This window comes from Neltuma alba, unplaced genomic scaffold, assembly GCF_004799145.2.
Source record: "Neltuma alba isolate B1F8T4 unplaced genomic scaffold, ASM479914v2 tig00011274_pilon, whole genome shotgun sequence".
Taxonomy (NCBI): domain Eukaryota; kingdom Viridiplantae; phylum Streptophyta; class Magnoliopsida; order Fabales; family Fabaceae; genus Neltuma; species Neltuma alba.
This window is the reverse complement of record NW_021635984.1, coordinates 57,278-83,643: the sequence shown is the minus strand read 5'-3', so window position 1 is coordinate 83,643 and position 26,366 is coordinate 57,278. Positions and strand designations below refer to the sequence as shown.

The following is a 26,366-nucleotide window of genomic DNA, read 5'->3' as shown; positions in this document are numbered from 1 at the left end:
AACAGTCTCTGTAATCAGCATAAAGGCATTTACTCCCTATAAGGCTATGCTAACTGGGCTTAAAAATAGTTGGGCCTAACTGATTCTGGCCCGAGTTCACATGAAAACTCGTTGGAAGCGGAAAGACGTCCAGTACGTAATAAAATAACAAAACTTGGGTTATTGGGAAAAAGGGGGGAAAAAAAAAAGACAATGAAGAAAATTCAAATTTCAATAACTTATGGCCTCAGGTTCGAATCCTGCTGGGATATGTGCCTATCTATATGTAGTGCCTTGAATACGATATGACCTAATGTTGGGGATGGGAGTCGTGCAAAGTAAAAGTTTTCATCAGAATATATACGATTTCCCAGATTAAATTGGATTAAATTTTATCGAACAGTTCTAAAACGTTTCTATGGATTTCTCCTGATTCCCAAACATCTGTTTCACCATGTTCCTCTAAACTACAAGCAGATTCAACAGAACTATATATATATATATATATATATATATATATATCACTTGTTAATTCCAGGACTTGCTGCATTTATGGTGAGCCGACCACTCAACAGTGTTGGTCAAATTGCTCTTACTTGCCTCCAACATTTTGAACCGTTTCCAATCTCCGAGGACGGCCTTAAGGTCGGCGATCTTGGCGGTGATGCTCCGGCAACAGTTGGCGTGAACGGTGGTGACTGCTTTAAAGTCTTTGCTATTCTGACAAAACCCACTAAAGTAAAGACTATCTATGAACCTAACTCTAACTCCCAACTGTCTAGTTATGCCATGTCTTATGAGATCCTGAAGCACGTCTTGTTCCTTTTGACCTTTGGAATTGTCCTTCTTGCTGTACCATGCTTCGAACAATGAAATGGTCTTCTTGTTGGATCGAACGAAGTAGAATCCTGTGTTGATATCATGCTTTTCCGACCATGGATCTCCCAGGTACCTGTCAGTACTGATCTGTAAGTCCTCATTACTGTCGGTGCTAAGTCTTGTGAACGGATTTCTCAGCCACATCACATCAGCATCCTGTTTCATTGAATATTCAGATCAAACATTGTAGCAGTTAATTAATTTGCAAAGAGATATCAGAAATGGATTGTTCTGGGGAAAAAAAATTATATTAGAGGTATAGTATATATTATATTATTTCAGCAAAAAATGATTTATACATCAAGTAGACGTGGACTTGATTAATTTGTTTATACTAAATTACTGACGATGAATGTAGCCTACGGAAAAATATCCAGAGAAACTAAAAAAAGAAATGAGAAGGGAAGAAAGGAAACTCGTACCGTGAAGATGAAGCTGTATCCTTGTTTGAGAACTCGCAAGAGAAGGAGAGTCCTTCTCCACATCATGTTAATAAAATCAGCAGACATGAACAATTTCTCCCCTTCAAAATCAAAACCCTCCGTTTCCAATCTGAAGCAGTTCAGCCGGCGAAACCGACACCGATCATACGCCGTCTGGTCGGCGGCAACAACCAGAAGGTGGTCAACAAGAGACCTCGTTCCTTCTCCTAGCCAGAAACTGGTCAGGAATAGGTCAAACATAGAGGTGTCTCCATTAACTTCTGCTTCTGCATAAGCCTTGTTTATGAACGTCACTATCACAGTCTTGTCTTCCATGGACGCTTTACCCAAAGCAGATTCAAGCAACTGTTACAGTAACGTCAGGGAAAAAAACAATAGGTTAAAGAAAGACTGGATCTTTTGATTCATTCTGAAGCATATATGATGTTGAACTTACTTTTTCTGATGGTGGTTTCTGGATCAGAACCGGACGAGAGAAAGAAGAAGGCCGGAACAGAAAAAGAACTCCCATCAAGAACAGCAGTACGACAGCGAAATTCCCAGGATTCTTTTTGACAGGATCCATGAGATGCGCCTGCATAGATATCCAAGAAAATTTGCTTTTTGGCTATGGCGGAAGAGAAGGCGAGTTGAACATATAGAACGCAGTTGATCGAATTTTCCTTTGTACGGATACAAGTTTCTTGACCACGAATTTCCTTTATGCGGGGGGTCCCATTTAATATGTGGGGCTCACCGGTACTTTTCTTTAACAAGTCGGTTTAACTTTTCGGGATAACTTTTCCTATTGTCCTTTTTAGGCCAAGCGTTCCCATGGGCTCCAAATGGCATCAATGTTTTTAAATAGACAAATCATTGAAATTTCATAAAATATACTACTCCTCCGGTCCTTATTATAAGACCCAATTTGACTTTTTATTTGGTCCTAATTATAAGACTCAATCCATTTTCTCTCTTATATTTATGCATTTTTTTTCAAGATAATCCTTCTAATAATGATAGTTTTAGCCAATATACTTAATTAGCAAGGATATTTTAGGAATAACAACACTTATTTATTATAAATAACCAACTTAACTTACTTCCTTAATCTCCTCAAATAAGTCAATTGGGTCTTATAATTAGGACCGGAGGAGTATTTTATTTTCAATATAAGAATTAATTTGATTTTTAATTTAATTTTAAATATAAAATTTTAATCACTTTTGTGTTTCATATTTATCTATTTTTTTTAAAATAGTCTTTACGGTAGTGCACATGTTAAACATTTCATCAAATGATAGTTCTAACTAATACATAGGGCTGCACATGGGCAGGGCTGGGCAGGGCTGGACCCTTGCCCGATGCCCAGCCCGAAAAATGAACGGGCTGAAAAATGCAGCCCATTGCCCTGCCCTGTCCATGAAAAGCCCTAGTAAGTTCGGGCAGGGCAAATGCGGGCTGGGCAGGGCGGGCTTTCATGCCCAAAAAATCAATATACTATATTATTTAACTAGTTATTTATGTTCTTCTAGATAATAAAATGTAACTTTATATTAAAATGGTAACTTGACCTTAATTTAGTTATTAACAATTGATATATTATGAAACAACATTTTATAGTTGCTAAGAGGAGTAAACTATGAAAAACAAAAATGTTATTAGTATACTTTATTAAACTTGATTGTTTTTCTAGTTTTTAAAATTTCTTAACCAAATGTAAATATTTTTTTTCCCCACAACTCCTAGATACTCATAAGATCATGGATCAATTATACAAATTGCTAATGGTCATAATGTTTGCATTAAAAAAGAGAATGGTTATACAAATCACAGTAAATGATAACACGTTTACTTTCAAAATCATTTGAAAATAAATAAGTATAATGAATATTGAATATTAATGCAACAGAGTGTTTGATTCAGGAGATAAATATGAGACAAATAAAGTATATATAAATAAAATTATATATATTTTTGCGGGCAGGGCCAAATGGGCAGGGCAGCATACCGTGCCCGATGCCCAGCCCTGCCCAACAATATGCCCAGCCCGAACATGCCCAATATATCTTTTGGGCCTTTTTTTTTAGGGCGGGCTGGGTATTTTTTTGCGGGCTTGGGCAGGCATACCGGGCCACTGGGCTCCTTGAACACCCCTACTAATACATATGATTAGCGACAATATTTTAAGAAAAAATATTTATTTATTACAAATAACTAACTTAACAAATTTTTTTAATCTAATCAAATTAATCAACTAATTTTTATATTAAGAATTGGAGATAATAATAGTTAATCAAAATTTCACTCCTCAGCAAATTGCATTCACTACTCCATCTAATCTTAATTAGAGCAGCTACTTAAGTTATTTAAGTAGATTAAAATAATAAATAGGAGAAGAGAAGCATATATATATATATATATACACACACACATATGCTGCTGATATTTCTTCCGATAATTTTGCGTGGCTGCCGTATGACTAAGCAACCATTTCAGAAACACCCACCAATACGCACATTTAAAGCACATAAAGCAAAGATGGATTGGACCATTAACCATGTTTGCTAGAGTGAAAATTGGGGCATTGACTAAGTCAACTAGATAGGAATTTAATCACACGCCAACTTTCACGCATTCATGTAAATGATGGAATCTTAAGGCCTGTTTGTTTTCTTATTTTCAAAACAATTCTTTGTTTTTAATGACAAAAAAAACTTATTTAGTTGTTAAATTTTTAATTAAGTATTTTATGAAATAAAAAAGAGAAAATTAATTTAAAGGACCTTATAATTTGATTAGATTTTTATCAATTAGGTCCCTAAATTCTTTTCCCCATTTTATTACATCCTTTCACTTTCCACACGTCCTTGACGTTGCAACCGAGGAAGGGAAGGTATTTATGGAATGGTAGGAAGGAGGTCGGTCAAACGTTGGGGAAGGAAATGGCGTTGAAGGAAAGAGCAGAGTTTCGTCAAACATGCTGACTGGTGGAAATTTTTAACGGTGTTAATCATATCTAACGGTAAGGACCGAGGAATATAATGGTAGAAAGCTAAAAGGAACTAATATAAAGGGAAAAGAAAGTCCAGGTACCTGATTCAAATCCAACCAAACTGTAACGACTTTTAAATTAAATTTTCCAAAAGAAAAAAAGGAATCTTTTTTAAAACCAAAAAACTTAAAAACAACTTTTATATTTTTTTTTTTTTGGGTTCTGTCTTGTTATTTCTACTTATGCAGTTATGCTCCTTTTTGTGCTTCCTACTTTGTTACTTTTTCTCGTGCTTGTCTGTGTTGTTTCCCAGTCTTTTGACTCTGCATCCGTCATCGCTGCACTCTCCGTTTTGTCTCTCACCTTTTGTTAGTTACCCAAGTTAGATTTTAAGAATAATTATTTCAAACAAATTTCAATGGTTTTTTGTTTTCAAATGCAATTTTTAGAACAATTAATCAATTATCCAAACATATATCTTTTTTTCCAAAACTTATTTTAAAAAATAATTTTATATAACTATTTTTAAAATATAAAAACAGAAAATAGAAATAAACAGGGCATTATTTTGGAGGATTCCTTGTCCCCTATATGAGATAATTTAGTACAAAAAATTGTGCGAAATTCAATTAAATATTTTAATTGAAAATATCCTATTTTGATCTTAGTAATTAGCATCCTACACAGTTACACTTATATATCTGCCCAAAAAGAATTTATTTTAGTATAAAAAAACATCTTAAATTGATCTAATTTTCTTGCACTATTAATGAATTGATTATGTTAGCGAAGGAAGAAATTTTGTGACTTTATTTTTGCCACTGAAGTTTGTGATTTCAAGAATAAAAAAAATTAATTGTTGAAAAATCTATAGAAATGAAATTATATTTACAAAGATTCATCCAATAATGCTACTCCACAAAATGTCCAAAGTATTGATTATTTTTTATTAAATATTGTTTTTTTTGGGTTATTCCCTAAGACACAACTACCTACGCAGTTTAATGAATTTCATTAACAACAGGCTAATGTATATTTTTATTCCTTTAACTTTATATAAAGTTTTAATTTGCTCTCTTAACTTTAAAAAGTATGATATTAGTCGCTAAGATCATTAACAAAAAATGATGATATTGAAATCTTGAATGCTGATAAAACATTCTCAAATGCTAATATATTAAGTTCAATTTAAAAAAATTATTATTATCACAAAAAATATCACTTAAGACTAGCACATTTAGGATTAAAGGATTGAAAATATACTTTTTAAAGTTAAGGGATCAAATTAAAACCTTATATAAAATTAAATGACTAAGTATATACTTTAGTCTTAAGAATAATTTTGAATTTTTTGAGTCGTATGAAGTTGTTCAAAAATATTTAACTGTAAAGACTTTGTAACTGAGTTGGCCATTTAAAAAAAAAAAAAAAAAGAACTTTGTGACGAAAGTAAAATGGGTGTCGCTGAGGTACCAATTAAATTAGAAATAAGGTACTAAAATGCTCTGGAAGTGTTCACTCCCTCGGGAAAGTTTTTTTTTGTTTGTTGCTCATGTTAGATATTGGGCTTAAGTCCGCCCTTATAAGCCGGACTACTTGATCTAAGAGAAGAGAATCTCTTAGATCAAGAAAATCAATCACAAATCAGAAGCAATCAATGATTGATCAGGGAATATTCAATCAAGTATTAAGTACTTGATTGATTGGAGAAAAATAATCAGACATTAATTATTGATCGTGGAATCAAAATATTATCCCACAATAAATAAGGGAGATTGCATCTTCCTGAAATAAGAGCCACCCTGGCCCTATAAATAGGAGGTGCTTTCACCCTTTCTCTTCATCCCAACCGTTGAGCTTTCTGGTGTTCTCTTCTCCTCTCTTTAGTGCATCTGTTGTACCATTCTATCAGGACTCTAGTAGTCAGATACTAGACTGACCTGATACGTTTCTTTTCTTTGTTTATATTATTTCCTTTGTCTCAAATATGTCCTAAAATTATAGTTTTGTAGTAATTTTACCCAAAACCGTTTTTTATCGTTAACTTTGATTGTTAAGAACATGTGGTAACTAAAAATGCCACCTCATCACCACATGGCACTTAATATTACAGCTGACAAAATATCCCCCTAAAAAAAAAAAATTACACCTCAACATCACACTCCCCGCTCTCTGCACAGTCTCCTTCTTCATCGTCCATGAAAACACCAATCACAAAACAATCAATAATGAGAAAGAATCAGATGAACAATCCAGATAATCAGCACCCAGACTTTAAAAAAAATAAAGAGAAGAAGAAAAAGAAATAATAGTGGGTATCATGATAGAGCAGCTGCTAATGCTCAATGCTCAGAAACAAACGAGTCTAATCCATAAACAAAAGAACAGCAAAAAGCTTCTCCTTAGCAAGAAACTAATTCTTAGAAACCACCAAACAAGGAAAAATATTCAATGCAAAAAGCTTTTGAAGAGTATTACCAATTCCGATCAAATGGGGAACAAATAACTCCTTGGCAAAGTTGACCCTTAATGAACCCCAAGAATCATTTCCTTCATGAGCCCCTCCCTCCCAAGAATCAATCGACACACCCATATAAAATACTACCTCATCTCCTTAATATAAAAACTAGTTAACTAATTTGAGTATATTAAGAAAATTAATTATTTTTAAACTAGTTATTTGTAATAAATAAGTGTTGTTTTTCCTAAAATATCTTTACTAATCAAGTATATTGCCTAAAATTATCATTATTATAAGGACTATTATGAAAAAAATAGATAAATATTAGAGATAAAATAGATTGGAGTTTTATATTTAAAACTAAAATAAAAATTAAATAAGCTCATGTTAAGGACAAGGGATGGTACAACAAAATTTATCCATCTAACAGGTAATCATCGTCATCATCTTGATCGGTGCTATTTTCTTCATGGGCTTCTTCCCCATCTAAATCCGCCGATGTACCGACTCTCTCTCCGACAGCATTCGGCTCCTCGTCATTCTGATCAGAGTAAAAGGATTCTGATCAAACATACGTATTCTTCAGCTACCCACCGCTCATCCTCACCTTTAGCCTCCTTACACGGCCTTGTTCATCCCAACCAAGATGACGCCGATAAGCAACACAAGTAACGACTGGAGAACATAATTAAAAAAAAAAAAAAAAGACAGAGATGAGCAACCCATTGAGTCATTAGGTGTCGATTACTCGAAACCAAAATTAATCCCCAAAATTAATCTATGAATTGGTATCAAACCAAATTAACCAAAGCTCCAAAAATCAGTAAAATTAGAATACAGTTCTTCCCTAATAGAAATCAAATCAAAACACAACCTAGCTAAACGAAGCAATATCCGAGTCAAGCAACCGGCTTCCATGCCGGTTATAGTCTCCGATTGGTGGCCTCTTCGCAGCTTCAGTGATCGCATATGGTGACGAAGTACAGCTATGAGCAGCAAATCGTGCTTCCTTCGGTTCGTTCCAGGCCTGCTCCTCTCTATTTCGGCCCGAATCGTCATCGAGACCTGAGACAGAGATTAGAGAGCACCAGCCTCTTATTTGCATTGGGGGCCCTTCCATGGTCGCGGGTAAGAGTGATGGAAAGGAAGGAACTTTTTGTTTTTGGGTTTCAGAGAAAGAGTGAATGAGGGAGAGAGAAAGGGAGACAAGATGAGTTGTAACGATGAGGTGTATAAGTCAAAATCCATGTGGCTGCCATGTAAGCATTTGGAATCAACATTAACGGTCAACGTAAATCGTGGTTAAATTGGAGCAAAATTGCTACGAAATTGTACTTTTAGGACTTTTTTTTGGAGGGGGGGGTTTGAATCCTGGGCGCTCTTTGGGGTTTGTTTGGTTGGAGGGAGGGGAAGGGAAAATGAGCCCCTCCCCTCATTTGGTTAAAAATTTTGGAGGGAAGGGGAGCTAAAATATCCCCTCCCCTCCCCTCCCCTCCCCTCCTCTCCCATCCCCTCATTTTAGCTCCTTTCTAAATTGGAGGTTTTTGGAAGGGAGCTAAATTTTTGGACCATTATACGCTTATAGACTTTTTAATATTTCACTTTTACTCATAAAATATATTATTATAATATTTATTTTAAATAAAAAATATATTATCCTAAGTAAAAAAATAAAAAAATACATTATTATAATTAAAAATATATTATAAAAAATTATTTAAAAATAAAAAATTATCTAAATAAAAAATTATAATATTATAAAATTATTTTTTTATAAATATATTATTTATTAAATATATTTTAAAGCTGGAAAAAAAGATAGCCTAAAGAGAATAAAATTTCATTTTTCTTAGAGCATATAAAATTTGTTAATTTGATTATTTTAAATATATTATTATATTAATTAGAATAAAAAATTACTATACCAATTTTTTAATACACATATTAACATGATAAGACTGAATTTTTATTAAATTATATAATTTAAATTAAGATGTAAATTAATTTATATAATATATCAATAAAAAACATAAACTAATATGTAAGGGTAAAATGGTAAATTGATTATTACTATCCCTCCTCTCCCCTTTTTGAACCAAACAAGGGATCATTAAATATCCTCCCCTCCCTTCTATTTTAATCAAACCAAACAAGGTGAGGATAAAACCTCCCCTCCCCTTCCCTACCCCTCCCTCCTCTACTCTCCCCTCAAACCAAACAGGCCCTTTTAGTAAAATGTTCAAGACATTTTAACACCTTATTCCATTGAATTATAAGAAAAATTTATATAAATTCCAAGGATGAAAATTAATTGCAAATAGGTTCTCTAAAAAATTTGTTTGAATTAAATTCTAAGCCACATAATTGGGAAAAAAAATCTAAAACTACTCATGGAGATATTGACGTATCAATTTTAGAACCTTACAGTTGATCCGTGTGTTTTTATACGAGTTCTCCAAGATCCTTTTATTCATAGGCCAATAGGCCATATTCGTAGGGTTTGTTAATAATTAAATTTTTTATCCGGATGTTCTTTGTAGGTTTTCTTAAATTGTTTTTTTAGGCAGAGTAATTTTTCCTAAGTTATTATATGATACTGCCCTAATAAATTGAACTTTGCCCGATCTAGTCATTTTTTTAGAATTATGTGTGCCCTTATGTATTTCATGTGAGCTAGCAGTCACAAAATGGATTATATTATTTGCAATATATGAATAGTACAACTTTTTTTCCCAGAAAAATTTCTTTTATATTAATACTAATATTGATTGATACATTGGTCTAATATTGTCCCACACATCCAAATCTATTATTGAGAAGAGAAAAATGGAGAAAATTTGGATTAATCTGCTTCATACACTAAATTTCAATAACTAATTTAACTATTTAATACTCATAAATTAGTTATCTTATTCTGATAATTAAAACGGGAGAAAGAGCAAATTTAATCGACAACAAAGCTCATGTTTAAACCATAATTACTCTAAAACCATCAATCAGCTCGTAATGTCCACCATATGAAAAATTCAAATCTTTCTGAGAAATAATAATTCTCATCTACAACAAAACGGTAAATTATAAAATGAATAAAACACATTCGAATGTTTCCCAGAAACAATAATGAGTAGATTCAACGTGAACTATGCTGGCAAAAAAAAAAAAAAAATTCAACGTGAACTATCTAAACGGCCAAGTCCAGTTAATGCCATGAGCTGCGGCATGCACGGTGAACCGACCACCTCAAAGTAGTCGTCGAATTACTCTGACTTGCCTCCAACTTTCTGAACAGCTTCCAGTCGTGGAGGACGGCCTTAAGGTCGGCAATCTTCGCGGTGATGCTCCGGCAACAGTTGGCATGCACGGTGGCGACTGCCCTAAAGTCCTTGCTATCTTGACAAAACCCACTGAAGTAAAGGGTGTCCATAAACCTAACCCCAAGACCTAACTGTCTTATTATGCCTTGTCTTATGAGACCTTGAAGCACGTCTTGTTCTTTCTGACCTTTGGAGCTGTCCTTCTTACCGTACCATGTTTCAAACAATGAAATGGTCTTGTTGTTCGATCGAGCAAAGTAGAATCCTGTGTTGATGTTGTGATTTTCCGACCGAGGATTTCCAAGGTAACGGTCAGTACTGATCTGTAAGTCCTCGTTCGTGTTGTTGCTGAGTCTTGTGAATGGATTTCTTAGCCACATCACATCAGTGTCCTGTTTCATTGAATATTTAATTTGATCACATCAAACAAGTTAACGAGTCAAATAACTAAGAAGTAAGAAATAATAATCATTTCATGGTAATCTCTCCTTCAAATCTTAAATATAAGAGTAATGAAAGGTTTGCTTGATCAAAACTTGAATTTAATTTGTCTTTCAAATTTGTAACTTTCTTCCTGAACTATCCACATTATTACACTTAAATACAAAGGGATTTATGTTAATAAGGTAGTTTCCAAATACAAATAATCTAAATGAGTATGTTAATAAAAACAACATATAATTTTTTTACAAATAACTAATACTTAGCTAACTTCATTAATCTCCATAAATCAGCCATCTGCTGCAATTTTTACTATCTCCGATCTTTAATATATAACTCAATTGACTAATTTAAAAAAATTAAGAAAGTTACTAAATTATTTTAAACTTTTTATATTTATCGTTTTTCTTCAAACTAATTTGCATCACTTAGACATATAATCTGATGATCTACATAAGTATTTTAAAGAGATCATGTAACATTTTATAATTAAGTAATTTAATAATTTTCTTAATTTTTTTAAATTAATTAACTGGATCTTATATTAATGACCAGAAGTAGTAAGAAAGTATGTCTTTGTGCCCAGAATCAGAATTAAAATATAAAAAATAACATTCATTTGCACGTACGTTACTAACTCTTCCACAGTACGCCACCCAGCCATGTTACGTAAACATAATCGAGCATTTCTCGTTCAAGTTTCTGGGTGACTCGTTCTTCTAAATATTATTCTATTGGCTAATCAATTCAATAAACGCACTTTTCTATCCGAAGCAAACATCAAAGAAGCATTATTAGGAGTACTGAGTACACCTTTGACTTCCAATGTCTATGATTAAACAATATTCAATATCGTGCGTTTCAACCTGTTACTTGTTCTCACAACTGATAATGAAAATGATCTTTTTCTGAGACCAAATTGATTAAAAAACCTATAAACACGCACGCGTACATGCCACGTATAGACTCGTATAAAAGAATAAAATTTCAACACAAATTATGCTTTCAGCTCTATGTATTTATCTCAAGTTCATATTAAAGATGTAGTTAATGTTAACCTAACCTATTACAAAATATCTCATGTGACAGTAAGCTAAGCAGCAAAAACAAGATTAAAAGAAAATTTTGAGTTTTTGTCTTAATTAATGCCCAATTTTTCTAATTCAACACCTACAAATACCATATGTTAGGCATGTCTAAAGAGAATAACCAGACTTGGTTCTAATAGAAGAAAATCCTATGCCGAGTTAGGCAAGTCATATGCACAACATTATTGCAGGACAATTAAATAGAAATAACCCATGGAATTTATGCATCACCATTGACTCTCATCATCTCAGGAATTTCCTCTCTAATTTTTTTTTTAAAAATTTTAATGAACATCACTACAAAGTTGATTACTTGATATTAGAAATAACAGCTATAGCAACTTTTATAACTTGGTTATAATAGTTTGAGATTCATTTAGATGAATATTTAAACATAAACATTAATACAAGTTCAACTTTATAAATATATAAATATATACATAAAAAAATCAATAAATATATATAAATTTTAACATATCCATACAATCAATATATGTTGATAATTGAATCTCATACGTTTTCCAGATAATTCAACACCACTACCAAACAAATTGTGATTTTTTTTTAAAACAGCAACATTAACTCTGAAGTCGCAATAGTTTTCTTATACATTAAGATCTAATTATGTAATTAATTACTTGACCTGGCATGTGTTTGGCCAAAATTAAATGCAGATTTCACGTTCCAATGTAAGCCATTCACGTGTCATTTTACTATATAAATCAACTACGATCGTTAACCATCACCCCTCTAATTCATCGAAATTTAGTAGTCTTAATCCCTTGGCTCCCCCCATTAATTACACAGAACCGTTTCAATAACATTAATTGACAGCTAATTACGCCCCTCTAATTCATATTCATACGTATCTCTAAACACGTCAATTCTGTATTTAACTACCTTAAGAAATATGACAGCTTAATTCACAACAATAATATAATAATACCTTACTACCAGATTATTTCTAATAATAATAATGCTCTGGATACCTACTAAATAATGAACCGATAGAAATTAATCCAAAAATGTCTCAGTAGTGAAGTGTGTGAGAACGAAAAGCTATGTGTTCAGAAGCCAAAGGACACGTACGTAGGCAGCACAGTTTACTCTTAATAATAATTTTTTTTCTTTAAAGGTTATATTGTTGAATTTCGGAAACAATTCTGAACGAAATATATTGCATTTAATAAGAAAACAGATAAATATAAACCTCTCAAGGAAGACGCGTATGAACGTACTACAAAGGAATCAAGAGCAGTAATTAGATTCCCAAATATAGAGATAAACCATTATATCAAACTTCCAAGGATTTTAGTATGTTTTGAACTTATACGGCCTGAAATTAAAACTGTATTTAAATTACAGCTTTGTCATAAGCAAATATAGTATTTTAGTCATTCAGTTGAATTGCCCCACAAGAGACACAAAACCCAATCCGTAAAACTTGATAAACGGAATTAATTAATAATCAAACAATATGTTATTTCAGTAAAAACAGACCTATCTCTTTGATGGTGACTGTATTAATTTAATTCCAAAAATAAAGGAATTGAAAGAGAAACGTACCGTGAAGATGAAGTTATATCCTCGTTTGAGAACTTGCAAGAGAAAAAGAGTCCTTCTCCACATCATCTTAATGAACTCAGGTGACATGTACAATTCCTCGCCTTGGAAATCAACACCGTCGGTTTGCAATTTGAAGCAGTTTAGCCGGAGAAACTTGCACCGGTCATACGACGTCTGATCGACGGCGACCACCAGAAGATGGTCTAGAAGAGACCTCGTGCCTTCTCCAAGCCAGAAACTGCTCAGAAATAGGTCAAACATGGTGACGGTATCGCCATTAACGTCTTGTTCTGCATAAGCCTTGTTTATGACAGCCACTATCACAGTCTTGTTCTCCGTTGAGGCTTTCGCTAGAGCAGAATCAAGATCATTATCTTGACTTCCAACAATGGCACTCTAAAAATTAAAGAATGTCACGAAAAATTATATGAACATTGGAAAAGATTGAATCTTGTGATTCATTCTGAAGCAAGAAATTGATGAGAAGGTTTAATTATAAAGTTGAACTTACAGTGTGCGACGGTAACTTCTGGATCAAGAATAATGGGTTAGAGAAAGAAGACGACCGAAACAGGAGAAACATTCCGATGAGGAATAGCAGTACGATGGAGAAATTGGTAACTGTTTGTTTGGGATAATCCATGGCGCGTCTTTACAAATTCTGGTATTTCCTGTGATGTTTTGTGGCGATGAAGAGAATTTGGAGACAGAGTGTGAGGTTGTTTGGTAGAAAGATCATGCAATGTTGGTGATCTCAAAGAGGAGGAGAGGAAAAGAAAAATAGAAAGGCGATTCTCTTTCTTACATTTAGATTCGTGGATAAATATATAGCTGGACGAGGAAGATGTGGATGAATGAAGGAGGAAAAGGAAAAGATATAAAGAAAAAGGAAAAGAGTTTCCCGTTTATGGTTCAGAGAGGTGAATGTAGGCAGACTTATATAGGGAATTCATGGGACCATTCCTCGTGTTTTCATCGATTCATCACTCAACATTCACCCTCACGTAAAGTGGCAAGTTTTTAATTATTTGATAAATTAATTTTCTTGTCCACTATTTGATATATTAATTTACTAGTCAGATAATTTTTTTTTTTTAAAAAAGAAGTTTTTTCTTTTGTTTGCCGCAACTCATGAACCGATATATCCTCTAAGGAGATTTCTAATTCAAAATCTCACATTCCAAAAAGACTCATAGAAAAGGTGTTTGGCGTCATTAACACATTTTGACCAGTAAGTTTGGTGTCATTAACTACAAGACCCCAATTATGAATACGAAATAGTTACATGTTTGAATAAAAATACAATGAATAGTGTAAAATTTAATTTAATTTATTGGCAAAAATAATTTAATTTAAGTTTTTGGTACAATGTATAATTTAAATTTGATCTATATATAGGTATATTTAAATCTATATATCCATATATAAAAGCCATGGTTTATGACATGATGGGTCGAAATAATATGCTTTTATATAAGCTAGGTAATGTGATAGAATGTGACAGAGGCTGGCAAAAAAAGATCAAAAAACGGGACAGAGAAATGTGGGTCCCACGTCATATCGGCAATTTTTAATTCTTATCTTTCATTTTCAAAAGTTAAAAGCGCGTGTAGGAACAGAAAGTATTTTGTTTGGCATGTTCGGTATCTTAAAGCACTTTATAACGCATCTGCCACCCTAAAAATATTTTTTCAGTCATATTTAGTATTTTAAAATAATTCGTAATTGATCTAACATTTTAAAATATTTTTTCACATGCTTTTATCACTCTAAAAAATATTATATGGTACTTAATATATATTTATGTAACGGAGTTTTTTTTTTGAAGAGTTAATGATTAAGTTAAAATAGCACAATTATTTTTGAAAAAATTAATACTTTAAGAGAAAAATTATATCACAAAATCTTTCAGCAAACCGTATGCATCTAAAAAAATACTTCATAATATTGGATGCATTACAAAATATTTAAAATGCTAAACACTGATAAAATACTCTAAAGTGTTAGATTTACCTCGAAAAATTATAAAAATGGTTATTGGGTTAGTTTCACGGGAAACGAATATTTCGAATTTGGCAGCCCATCACTTTTCTCAAAGGTTCTCATTATCTGATTCAATTTCCAAAGAAGACATTCTTATTCAATTGAATGATGTTATCCTTCCAACTCTTGCACATGATTATATCTCAAGTTTGTCAAAACCATTGAGCATTGAGGAAGTACAGGGTGCTATTAAATCAGTGAAATCTGAAATGGTGCTTTGGGGGACTTGATGGCTTCAATCCATTTTTTTTTTCCCAACAATATTATGGCATATTTTGCAAGAGAATGCTCGGGGGTGGGGGTGGTGTTTCAGTGGTTTTTTCATGAATCAGAATTTACCACATCCTATAAACAGAACTTTTATTTACTTTGATTCCTAAAAATAAGGACGTTCAATTCTTTCAATGACTTCAGGCCAATAATAAGCTAATAAGCTAGTGATATGTAACAGGTTGCGACCCAACCTCAATATCTTATTTCTCCTTTTCAGAATACCTTCATAAGAGCACTACTACAATGAAGACTTTTTACTTCTGTTTTGGATGATTTTTTACTTTTGTTTTGAAAGGGACATGAAAAGAAGGGATACAAAAAGTACTCACTTTTTACTTTTGTTGCAGACAGAGGAGAAAAATTATGTTATTTACGTTTGTTTTGGAATAGAAGTAGAAAGTTTTCCCATTTATTACTATTTTCTTGAAACAGACGTGAATGTGCTTGTTTTTTTTTTTAAAAAAAAAATTCACTTCCTGAATATCACTTCCCATACAACCACAACAGCCACTTTCCACTTGAAATAGTAAAAACATTTAAACCAGTCAATATTTTCAGCCAACATATATTAAGATCATGATTTCATCAATATATTAACACAATAAATACTTAATCAAAAAGAACAAATTGCAAAAGTCAAAATTGATAACCTATTATCTCTAAACATAAACTTTATTAATCCCTAGACTACTATTTTTGAAGCAGTTGCTGTGTCAAAAGGTCTTAGATAAAGTCAATATCATCAACAGTGTATGAGCAGTCATTATCAAAAATTTGTAAATTGACAAATGAACAAATTTAAACATATGAAGAAAATAAAATAAGTAACAATTCAATTTAAAAATTCAACAACTATTACTAAACTAAAATTATATTTACTTACCTCGTCAAATTTTTTAATACATCCACTCTTAATAATTTCAAACATGTAATGGACAATGTAATATTTGCACTCTATTGACCTCGTTGCTTAGCACACTGCAAATCACAAGGAAATGATAATGCAAATTTATATATAAAATAACTGTCAGACATGTATACTTAGAACTTCCAGGATACAAAGGTATCTCTGTATCACTCTGCAAGCTATCATTTGTATGTGATTGTGCAAAGAACTCTACCCTTACATCACAAATCATATCGCTCATTCTATCATTTACGTCATCTATAACTTTTTTTTCTTCAAGTACTGAACTTGTTTCTACTTTACCATACCATATTCAACTTGTGTATCGAAGATTTATATCACCGTGAAGCATGTAATCCCTAATATCATCAATACTCAGTCGACTCTCATTTAAACACTTAACATACAGGCTAAAATACATTCCGTTTTTGCTAGGAGCATTTCTTTCAGCAAATTCAGTAAATTGTTCTACTTCACCATACCATATTCCTCTCTTGTTCTCAAACCATTCATTTAACTATAATCCATTGCATTACTAACTAATAAATTTTGAAACATTTAATTCAAGACTAAATTCAATAAGGATTTTTGAACGATTTAAGAGTAATTCAATTCAATTTAGGAAAAAAAAAACAGTCAAACAATTCAAAATTATTGATGGCACTTTAATACAATTCCATTAAATTCCAACAAAATCAAACCAATTCAAAACTAAATTCAACAAGGTATTTTGAATGATTTAAGATTAATTCAATTCAATTTATGGGAAAAAAAACAGTCAAACAATTCAAAACTAATGATGACAATTTAATACAATTCAGTTAAATTCTAACAAAATCAAACCAATTCAAAACTAAATTCAACAGGAAATTTTGAATTTATGATTAAATTCATCAATTTAATCTAATTCAACTCAATCCTAATAAAAATAAAGCAATTAGCAAATCCAACTCAAACAATTCAAACCAATTCAATTTAACACTAATTTTAGCTCTTTAATCTAGTTCAACTTAATTCAAACAAAAATAATGCAAATTCAAGACTAATGATAATAATTTTGTCCAATTGATTAAGGTCAATTATTTAATCCAACAATTTAAAGCAATCCAAAATATAAAAAAACTTGCTTTTTTAACTTTACAATCCCAACCACAATTTTCAAGTTTACTCATTTTGGAAATTTTTTTTGCTAAAGCTTCTTTCTTTTTGAGATAATACATCCAAAAAAATATCAATTTGCTATTAAATAAACCTTTCAAGATCATAATAATTATACTATCATTGTAATGCGATACTAATATATGAAAACTCTTTCTTAGACATTTTGACAAACGCCTTGTGTGCATGAATTTTCAAACAAGTTTAACAAACTTCTCCATCTGCGAATCTATTACCCAATCAACATATACAAGTTTAAAACTTTGTAAATACAATTCAAGATTCAGCAGCAACCACAAACCCACATTCTGTTGTAGCACAAGTAGAATGACCAAAAGGAGGAAGATTGCTTGTCAACTTACCTTATTCAGTACGCAGTGCTATCAAAGAAGGGAGAGGCAGATCGCCGAGCTGCAGAGGGAGAACTATGACCTTCTTTGTTCATTGGAGTCGCCGAACTGGAGAGGGAGAACGACGGCTAGCTCTTCCTCGTTGAGATAGAAACGCTACAGCATCGGCGGAGACGCAACTGCCGCCTGTTTTATTAGTAACAAACAGGAAGGAGCCAACTTCTCTCTGTTTTAATAAAACAGACGAGAATTTCTCGTTTACTGAAGACAAGAATACTCACTTTTTTCTCTTCCATTTTCATAAATAGACATGAATAGGGAAGGTAAAACGTATGTTTTCTTGTAGTGGGGATGTCAAATTAAAATCATTGCAGAAGCAGGTGGTGTATTCTTAGAATACATTTCCAGTGGCAAGCTAACTTGCCTTCACAAGCTGGGAGATTTACTTTAATTAATTAAGTCTATTACTTCTTTGATGATTACTGAGCACAATTCTTCGATTAATAATCTATTTAAAGATTTGGTCTTTAATAAATCCCAATAGTAAGTATCATGCGATTTATGTAACCAACCCTACTAAGTGAGATAAAACTTTATTATTGTTATATTGGTGCACCCTCTGACTTTTATAAGCTTCTAGTGTCTGTTGCGCACAAAATTGATATGAAAATTGCAGATTTCTTTTACGGTCTTGGTGATTGTCACAGGAGGATGTATCTCCTAGCGGGGGACAAAATTTGTTATTCAAGGAGTTTGGGTGGCGTGGGGCTTCGGAAAATAGAGGATTTTAATTAATAAAACTTTGTGGGCAACTGATAAATCTTTGTTGAAATTAGTTTTGGCCCCAAAATATTCATCTTCTATGGAAGAGGGAGTTTTAGACAAATGAGCCTCACGTGCAATCTGGGATGTGCGGCTATCATTAATGCGATAGTTGAGCCATGCACTACAATTAATATGGTCCATTATCCAATGCGGATTGATTTGGGTGCCCCAAAAAGCTGATTTCCTTGGTCCAGATTCAATTTTTTTTTATTTTTTAAAAATAATTATGTTAATAAATTTAGAATTTAAAATAAAAGATGATTTCTTAACTATTATTTTTTATTTAAAAATAATTAATTATCAATATTAAGTTTGAACTGTTCGGATCAAATTTCATTAGTTTAAAGTGAATGAGCTTTGAGTGCTTATTAAGAGTGATAGTAATGGGTGCTCAAACCTCATAAAATCTGAATCATTATGATTTTATTTTTTTATTTTATAAGTAATTATTTTACCAGATGTAGAATTTAAAATAAAAAAAATATATTAACTATCATTTTTAAAAATAATTTTTTATTCAAAAATAATTAATTAAAAAAGTTTAAATCTGAAGGGTCTTTTCAGAGTTGGAATAATCGGCAAAGCTCAATATCAAGATCTATTGCTAGGTTACAAATGAGGCTATGTTCTCAGCAGACTTTTGAGTGGTGTCCTAGACTTAACTACTCCAAAAAAGTCCCTGATCATCTCTGTCCGGTTTCAAGGTTCTATTCTAAGGGTCTTTCGTGGCAATCTCCCAGGAGTGTTTGGATAGATACTACTGATCAGAGCTCCAATGACAATGGATGTCATTAATCCAAACATTTTGGAAATCGGCTCCATTGTCCACTTAAGGAATTGAGTTCTGCTTTTCTGGAATTCTATTAGCTGACCATTTCATCCCATCACCCCTCCTTCTGAAAAAACCAAGGACAATGACGAGGATGATGAAGGATTGTGTGCGGATGACGCCAAAAGTGAACGACGCCTGCAAGCTCTTCAATCTGTCATCTTCTTGAGCCGCCCTCCTTGTCACTCACTCCAACTTTTGTTCTTCAAGACAACGTGTTGTCTTTGATCATGGAGTTCTTCAATCAGACATTTGTCTCCTCCTCCTCCTTAGATATGCGCGGTTGGTTTATTTCCTGGTGTCTGCATATAATTTGTTGGATTAAGGTGGATATAACAACTTGAAGTATTTTTTCTGGTTCATCCAATATTGTGAATAAATTTTTTAAGTACTTTCAGTATCTTAAAATATTTTTTTTGTGTATTCAGTACTTTAAAATATTTGTGCACTTTAACCTTAATTTGTTATTTGGTTTATTTTAATTTTATTTATATTCACATAGTAACATTAATCCAATTGTAATATGAGACTATAGGAACTTGTATATTAATTTTTTAATAGAAAATGTATTTAACAAAAGGAAGACATTACAACAACAATCTAAAACTAGTTCACTTCATCAACCTCCTCCTCTTGTTTAAGAGCTGAATACTAATCAAGAGTACAAAAATTTTTCTCGATAGTACATGAAGACTAGTAAGAAAAAAAAATATCAGCAAACCTAAAATTTTTCTGAAAGTATAGTTAATTAGAAGCTGCCAATCCTATGAAATAACATCCTATTATCCTCAATAAAATTACCTCCGGTTTTAATTATAAGAGATTATTCGAGTATAGTACCTCTAAAGGATAAGAAGTATCACAATCTATTTTCTTTTTGTTTTTGTCAGAACGGCCTCTACACAACTAGAAAATAAGACAATGTTCCCGTATCTTTCGGCCCAACAGATATTTAGGCCATGGCCATGCATGATTCTCCGTGATGTTCTTATTATAACTTTTAAATAACTAATTTAGGAATAATAAATAATTAGTTAAAATTAATTAAAAATAATAAATAAGCTAGAAATATATTTTTGTTTTTGAATATGTCCTTATAATAAATGAGAAAAAAATAAAGAGAATATATAGAAAAATGTGATAAGAGAAAAATAATTAAAAACAATATTAAAAAATTGTATTAAATATTAAGACAAACCAAAATTGAAGTTTATAAAATAAACTACACTTTTTTAAAATTTGAAACTTAAAAATAAAACCGAAGAAGAAAAGACTGGTTAAAGTAGTCACTTAATTTTATATGTTCTCCTTTTATTAAAATAATCTTAAATGTTCCATGAATAATGACTAAATTCTATAGAAAGTAATCTAGCCCCACAGTAGAGAAAAGCGACACAAAAAGATTTGGCAGTTAGTTCCTATTCCCTGGAATCTTGAGGATATATTTAACTAAAGAAATAAGGTAGGGGAATCTTAAAAAGAAAAAGGAAAAAAAAATTGTATCCCCAAAAAAAAAAATGAAAATGAAAATGAAAAACCCAGTCAACGCCTGAGGGCGAATTCGTAAATTCATAGAGCCTCCTTGAACTTTCCTTTTCGTTATATGATTCTTCCTCAGCCGCAGGCGGAAGGGGATTTCTGATATCTGATCTCGATCATTCTGCTTCCTTCTCTTTGCTCTGATTCTTAATCCTTTTTGTTTGTGTGCGATCTCCACAAGCTGATTTATGGATTTCAGCTGCAAAATTGATTCGATTGAAGTGGGTGTGATCGCAAATTTCTACGGGCAACAAGCATCTGATTTTCTGGTTCCATCGATATTTCAAACCCTTGATCGATTGATTCCTTGGTTACGGTTTCTACGGTTTGGTCTTCCCAAGTAATTTATAGCTTGCTCTCTTGTTTGATTTTTCAGGAAGGTATCCTTTTGTGTTCCTCGGTCAGTTCCCTTTCCCTTTTAAAAATTAAGTTTTGCTTGATGCATAGGTGAATTCTATGCAGAGGAAAATGAGAAGGAAAAGCAGATTTGGTTTCTGAGCATCGATTGAAATTTTTTCGAGTATCTAAAGCTTCTGATTATGCTACCTACTTCATGTCTTGAAGGGGTCGTTATAAACCAGTTTCTTTATATTTACTAAACTGAAATTTAGTTGATTTTGAACGCACTGAAAATATACTGTCTCTGTTGTAGCTAGATCCTGTTATAATGAATAAAGCATCATTTTTAACATCACAAAGCCTATCAGATGAGGGGAGTGATATACTCTGCAGGAGCAGGAACAGATTTTAGAGAGAAAAGGTACTGGGCAGAGTTTAGAGAGAAAAGGGAAAACAAAACCTACTAACAATATCGGCCAGTCGGTAATAATTCAATAATCTAACCAGTGTTAAAGCAATAATTGATTTTTATGTTGTTATACTCTTATTATAAACTATGGTAAAGTCATATAATAATAATTTATTGATTTTGCTATTATTCTTCAATTATATAATATGACCATTTATTATCCATATCATAGATTCCTTAAGCTACCAAGTCATATTAGGTTATCTAGCCATTTCTGATTATTTCCCACTTATTGGGAAAAGCTCAAGTCATTCAACTTTTTTAGGCGCATTGGAGCGGAAAATGCCTACTTGAACCAATAGTTATGGCTAGTCGAAGGAATGAAAGATGCTTCAACAACTTTTGAGAGTCAAAAATTGCATTTCTTGTTAACTCATCTATAGCTTCCATTTTGTTCCCCCCTGATACGCCGAAAAGAAAAGGATCTATAGCTTCCATTAGGTGTACTTTTTTTCAAGTTGAATCTTTCTGCTACTTTCTTGCTTCAGAACTCAGGGTTGAGTTTTCCCTAACAGTGGAAAATGATGAGGAATAGTTATGGATATTAGGAGCACTATAATTATGGTTTGTATTTACAAGTAAAATGGGAATTTATGATATGGGCGGTAATTAGTTAAATACTTGTGAGTGAGGATTATTTGGGTCATATCAAAGGTTAAATTAATTGTTATCTTAAAGGTTCAAAATTTCTAAGCGTTTCTTTCTATTTGGATTTATCAAACTTGAGACTAAAATTCAATTTTTTTTTTTAACTAGAGTTCTGTTCTTTCCTTTTAACTTCCTGAACTTCTATTTGATTTCTTGCTGGGTTCTGCATCAAGAAGTCAAATTATATTAATTAAAATTTGTGTTTGTTTGAATTGAGTTGAAAGAACCAGAAAGTTTGATTTTTGATGTCATTGGCACTATTGTACTATGCTTCCTTTAAACTGACAACCAGAAAATTCTCATTCTTCTTTATGTTCTTTTATACCCAATGAAATGAACCAGTTTAAATTAAGTCTTGTTGCATCTGATGTGTGACTCCATATCGTTATTTTATATTTCTACTGTTGCTTGAGAATGATTATTTATATACTGTGTGTTTCGATTTTTCACAGTTTACTTGGAAAGTTTGCACATCGGGTCTTTTGTCATCTTATACTGGGCTCCGGTGTCTTTTACATAAGTTCTATAGTGATAAAAGGGAAAGCAGTTGAAACGATTGTCTGTCTACTATTTTACGGTTAAAAACTGACCATGTCAGCCAGATCTTCCCTCAAGAAGATGTCGCAGGCTAAGGGTCAATCTTCTGGTTGGGCTGCTTTTGATTTCAAGCAGAGACAGAAACAGGGTCTTGAATCTGAAGTTGCCCAGGACCCATTCCCGGCTATAGCAAGCAAACGCAATTCTTTGCCTCAGGGTGAGAAGATGCTCAGGAATAACCACGCTCTGCTCAAGTCATTTTCTTCAGTCCTCCTTCCTTCTATTAATTTTCCAGCTGCGAAAGAGAATGGGAATAACAAAACTATGTTTTTAAGCGGTGACTCTGGTGGCAATCATCGTAGTGCTGTTCCTCTGAAAGATGCTACATTAGCCACAAAGAAGCTCAAAGAGCAACATTGTTGGGCTGAAAATAGCTTGATTGAAGATGTGTTGGCTACTGTGAGTAATGATATTTCTAAGGCCTCAACATTTTTGGAAGCAATGGCTTCTTCAGTCAACTTTGAAGAACATATTATGGCTTCTGCAGTCAATTCTGAAGATCAAAATGAATCAATTGTTCCTCGATCAGCTGCTTTGGCTGATATTCCATGTGATAAGGCAAATAAAGGCCTCGCTTTAGAAAATCCAACGGACCTTGCTCCTTTTGGTTCTACTCATTCTGGTCATCACAAAGACTATGACAAAGACCATGAAGGTGGAAAAACTTCCCTAGTCCAAAGCTTCTCTGGCCATGAAAACTTGAGATTCAATACTGGTCTCTTGAACTCTGTTCCTGTTGAGCCTGAGTGGGAAGAGGATGATGTTTATTTAAGTCATCGAATGAATGCATTGCGAGTGATGAGGTATGAATGTTGGCTCATTCCTTTACCCCTGAGATGTCCTTGAAAATTGTCTGTTGCGTATTAAAATTTTCTGTATCCTGGGGTCAGTATTTGGCTAACTATGTGGTGTTTATACAGCATATCTTACTTGTACTTTGTTTGGTCAACCTTCGACAAGACCCTAAGGTAATATATTATATTTGTTTTACAGGTCAGCATCCCGACACTCAAAGGGAGCCACTAATGCTTTTCTGAGAGGTGATCATTGTTCTGCTCGGCAGCACTCAATGAAGGCCCAAGAGAACTTGCTTACTGCTCAAAGACTTAATGCTAAGGCTGCCAAAGAAATTTTTAGTATAAGGAATAGTGAAAATGATATATGGAGATTGGATTTGCATGGTCTTCATGCATCAGAAGCTATTGAAGCCTTGCAAGAATATCTGCATAGAATTGAAAGCCAGGGATTCTTAAAAGGTTCAAATGGAGTGAAGGATGAGGATGGGGTTGTAGATTTGACTTCTGGCTCAGTTAATAGCATGGATAAGCGAAATTTAGATAAAAAGCAGGCACCTGTAAGGCTTAGGTCATCAGCTTTGGAAGTCATAACAGGTATCTTTACCTTTTTCACTATGGACAACTTTTCGAATATATGTTTGTGCTTATCTGGGTATTAGCTAATAGCCTAAGAAGGCCCTGGGAATTACTTTTTGCCTCTGTTGATACCAAGCAACATGTCAACCTTTATAGCCTTGAAAGATGCACAAGTGTTGGAGAAATAATTCATTACGTCTAACTTATGTTGTTCTGTATTTTAGTTATCTTGTTTTATTGAAGGGTTATTTGCCCTTTCCAACGAAATTGCCCACTGCCCAGTCAGCCAGCCTTGAATTGGCTGAAAATACATCTCTTCTTATCACTTGCCACTGTCTCAAGGGGAATGATTTTCCTTAATGGTCCTATTGATTCTCTTGCTTGTTATTGGCTAAAGAAAACATCAACTCTGGGCTGCTAAAAGTATTTTTGTTGCATTAGTATGCATGTCACAGCTTATAAATTCCATGACAAATGAAATTAGAAAATTTAATTCTATAGAAGACCACCACGGGGATTTAGGAAGCAGGATAGAAATGATACTCAGTGAGTGAAAATCGGTAGTCTGAAGGAAGGGAAAAAAAACAGAAAAATGAATAAATCTTTTTTCCCATCTGTACAAGTGATGATGTAATTTTTATTACTTTGTTTTGTTGGTGCTATGATTCCCATGGCAGTGGATTGATTTGTTTTATGTAAACTGTCAACTTCCTTAATTACTGGACTAGTAACTTTATGTCCATTGGATGGATCAGTTAATTACCTATCATTTCGTCAGGTATTGGTAATCATAGTCGAGGACAAGCTGCTCTTCCAACAGCTGTGAGAAGTTTCCTTAATGAAAATGGGTGAGATATCTTTCTTTTTACAGAGGACATACCCCATGTACCATTGGAATCTAGTTCACCTTGCTTCTTTGTACCTCCTCATTTTCTTCTCACTTTAATTTAATGATGTTACTCTGCAGATACCGTTTTGAAGAGATGAGACCAGGAGTACTCGCTGTGTGGCCCAAGTTTCGTCGAAGTTGATTTCTGACCTTGTGGGATCTATGCAAAATATGTCATTGTACCATTTCAAAGCTTCATCAGGACTGCTGAGCTAGTTTTAGCAACACTTGATTCTTGTCAATTGAGATTTCCCTCTTTAGGTGGAATCGTAACAGGTTATCTTTGTAAGTTCAGGAAGGGAAAACTCGCTTAAAAATTATGATATTGAAGCAATATGCTGTGTGTATAAACATCTGCAAATTCAGATCCATTGCTGATATGACGTGGCTCAGCCTGGGCCGGCTATTCACAATGTGGACGAGAAAGATACGCGTCCCTCCCCTTCAAAAGCTAAGTTTAGAAACTTTTGAATTGTCGAGCAGTCGTTGTCTTTGTCCTATTGGTAGTGAATGAATGGTTTCCAGTATTTATTTAAGAAAAACATTGTCAACAAGTCAAAGTATTCGCTGCATGTGGAATGGTCTCCTCCTGGTTCATATATGTGTATGTATATGTATGTATATATGTGTGTATCCCATTTTCAGATTGGAATAATTTGGGGGAAAAACGTGTCCAATTTTTCTTTCTTTTGCATATTCCATAATGTACCAATGCTTCAATAAACAAAAGGTACGTGTATTGCATTTAAAAAGAGGTAATACAGATTTCATTTGCAAGATTTTAACAGTTTACTTATGCATGTAGTTCCTTTACCTTCTTCATTCTTCCTACAATTTTATAAAATATTCAAGGGTTAAGGTACAAGTTTACTCTGAGAGTTTTTATTCAGAAGTGCTAGGTATTTAGAAGTATTTTTAGGAGCAAATTTGTTGTGAAAGTTTAAAATTATAGTAATGTTGCCCTTTTTGTTACAAATGTTAA

The 26,366-nt window shown here is 33.0% G+C and overlaps 3 protein-coding genes and 1 long non-coding RNA gene across 4 annotated transcripts; 2 read left to right on the top strand and 2 right to left on the bottom strand.

Moving 5' to 3' along the window:
• Window positions 1-336: 336 nt before the first annotated feature.
• LOC114763330 (uncharacterized protein At1g28695) lies at window positions 337-1,868 on the bottom strand. Its single transcript, XM_028952956.1, has 3 exons — window positions 1,738-1,868; window positions 1,281-1,646; window positions 337-1,014 (listed from the first exon to the last, which is right to left on the bottom strand). The coding sequence occupies exons 1-3, from the start codon at window positions 1,864-1,866 to the stop codon at window positions 508-510; spliced, it is 1,002 nt and encodes a 333-aa protein (XP_028808789.1). The 5' UTR covers window positions 1,867-1,868; the 3' UTR covers window positions 337-507.
• Window positions 1,869-9,935: 8,067 nt separating this feature from the next.
• On the bottom strand, window positions 9,936-13,728 carry LOC114763285 (uncharacterized protein At1g28695-like). The gene is made up of 3 exons (XM_028952912.1): window positions 13,657-13,728; window positions 13,146-13,541; window positions 9,936-10,442 (listed from the first exon to the last, which is right to left on the bottom strand). The coding sequence occupies exons 1-3, from the start codon at window positions 13,726-13,728 to the stop codon at window positions 9,936-9,938; spliced, it is 975 nt and encodes a 324-aa protein (XP_028808745.1).
• A 7,422-nt stretch (window positions 13,729-21,150) lies between these two features.
• Window positions 21,151-23,066, top strand: LOC114763323 (uncharacterized). Its single transcript, XR_003742334.1, has 2 exons — window positions 21,151-21,469; window positions 22,978-23,066. It is a non-coding gene; the product is annotated as an uncharacterized LOC114763323 (long non-coding RNA).
• A 41-nt stretch (window positions 23,067-23,107) lies between these two features.
• LOC114763322 (uncharacterized) lies at window positions 23,108-26,136 on the top strand (the record flags this gene model as incomplete). Its single annotated transcript, XM_028952946.1, has 4 exons — window positions 23,108-23,925; window positions 24,116-24,513; window positions 25,274-25,343; window positions 25,463-26,136. Coding segments are annotated over 4 exons (1,350 nt in total), but the record flags the coding sequence as incomplete, so codon positions are not given.
• Window positions 26,137-26,366: the final 230 nt, after the last annotated feature.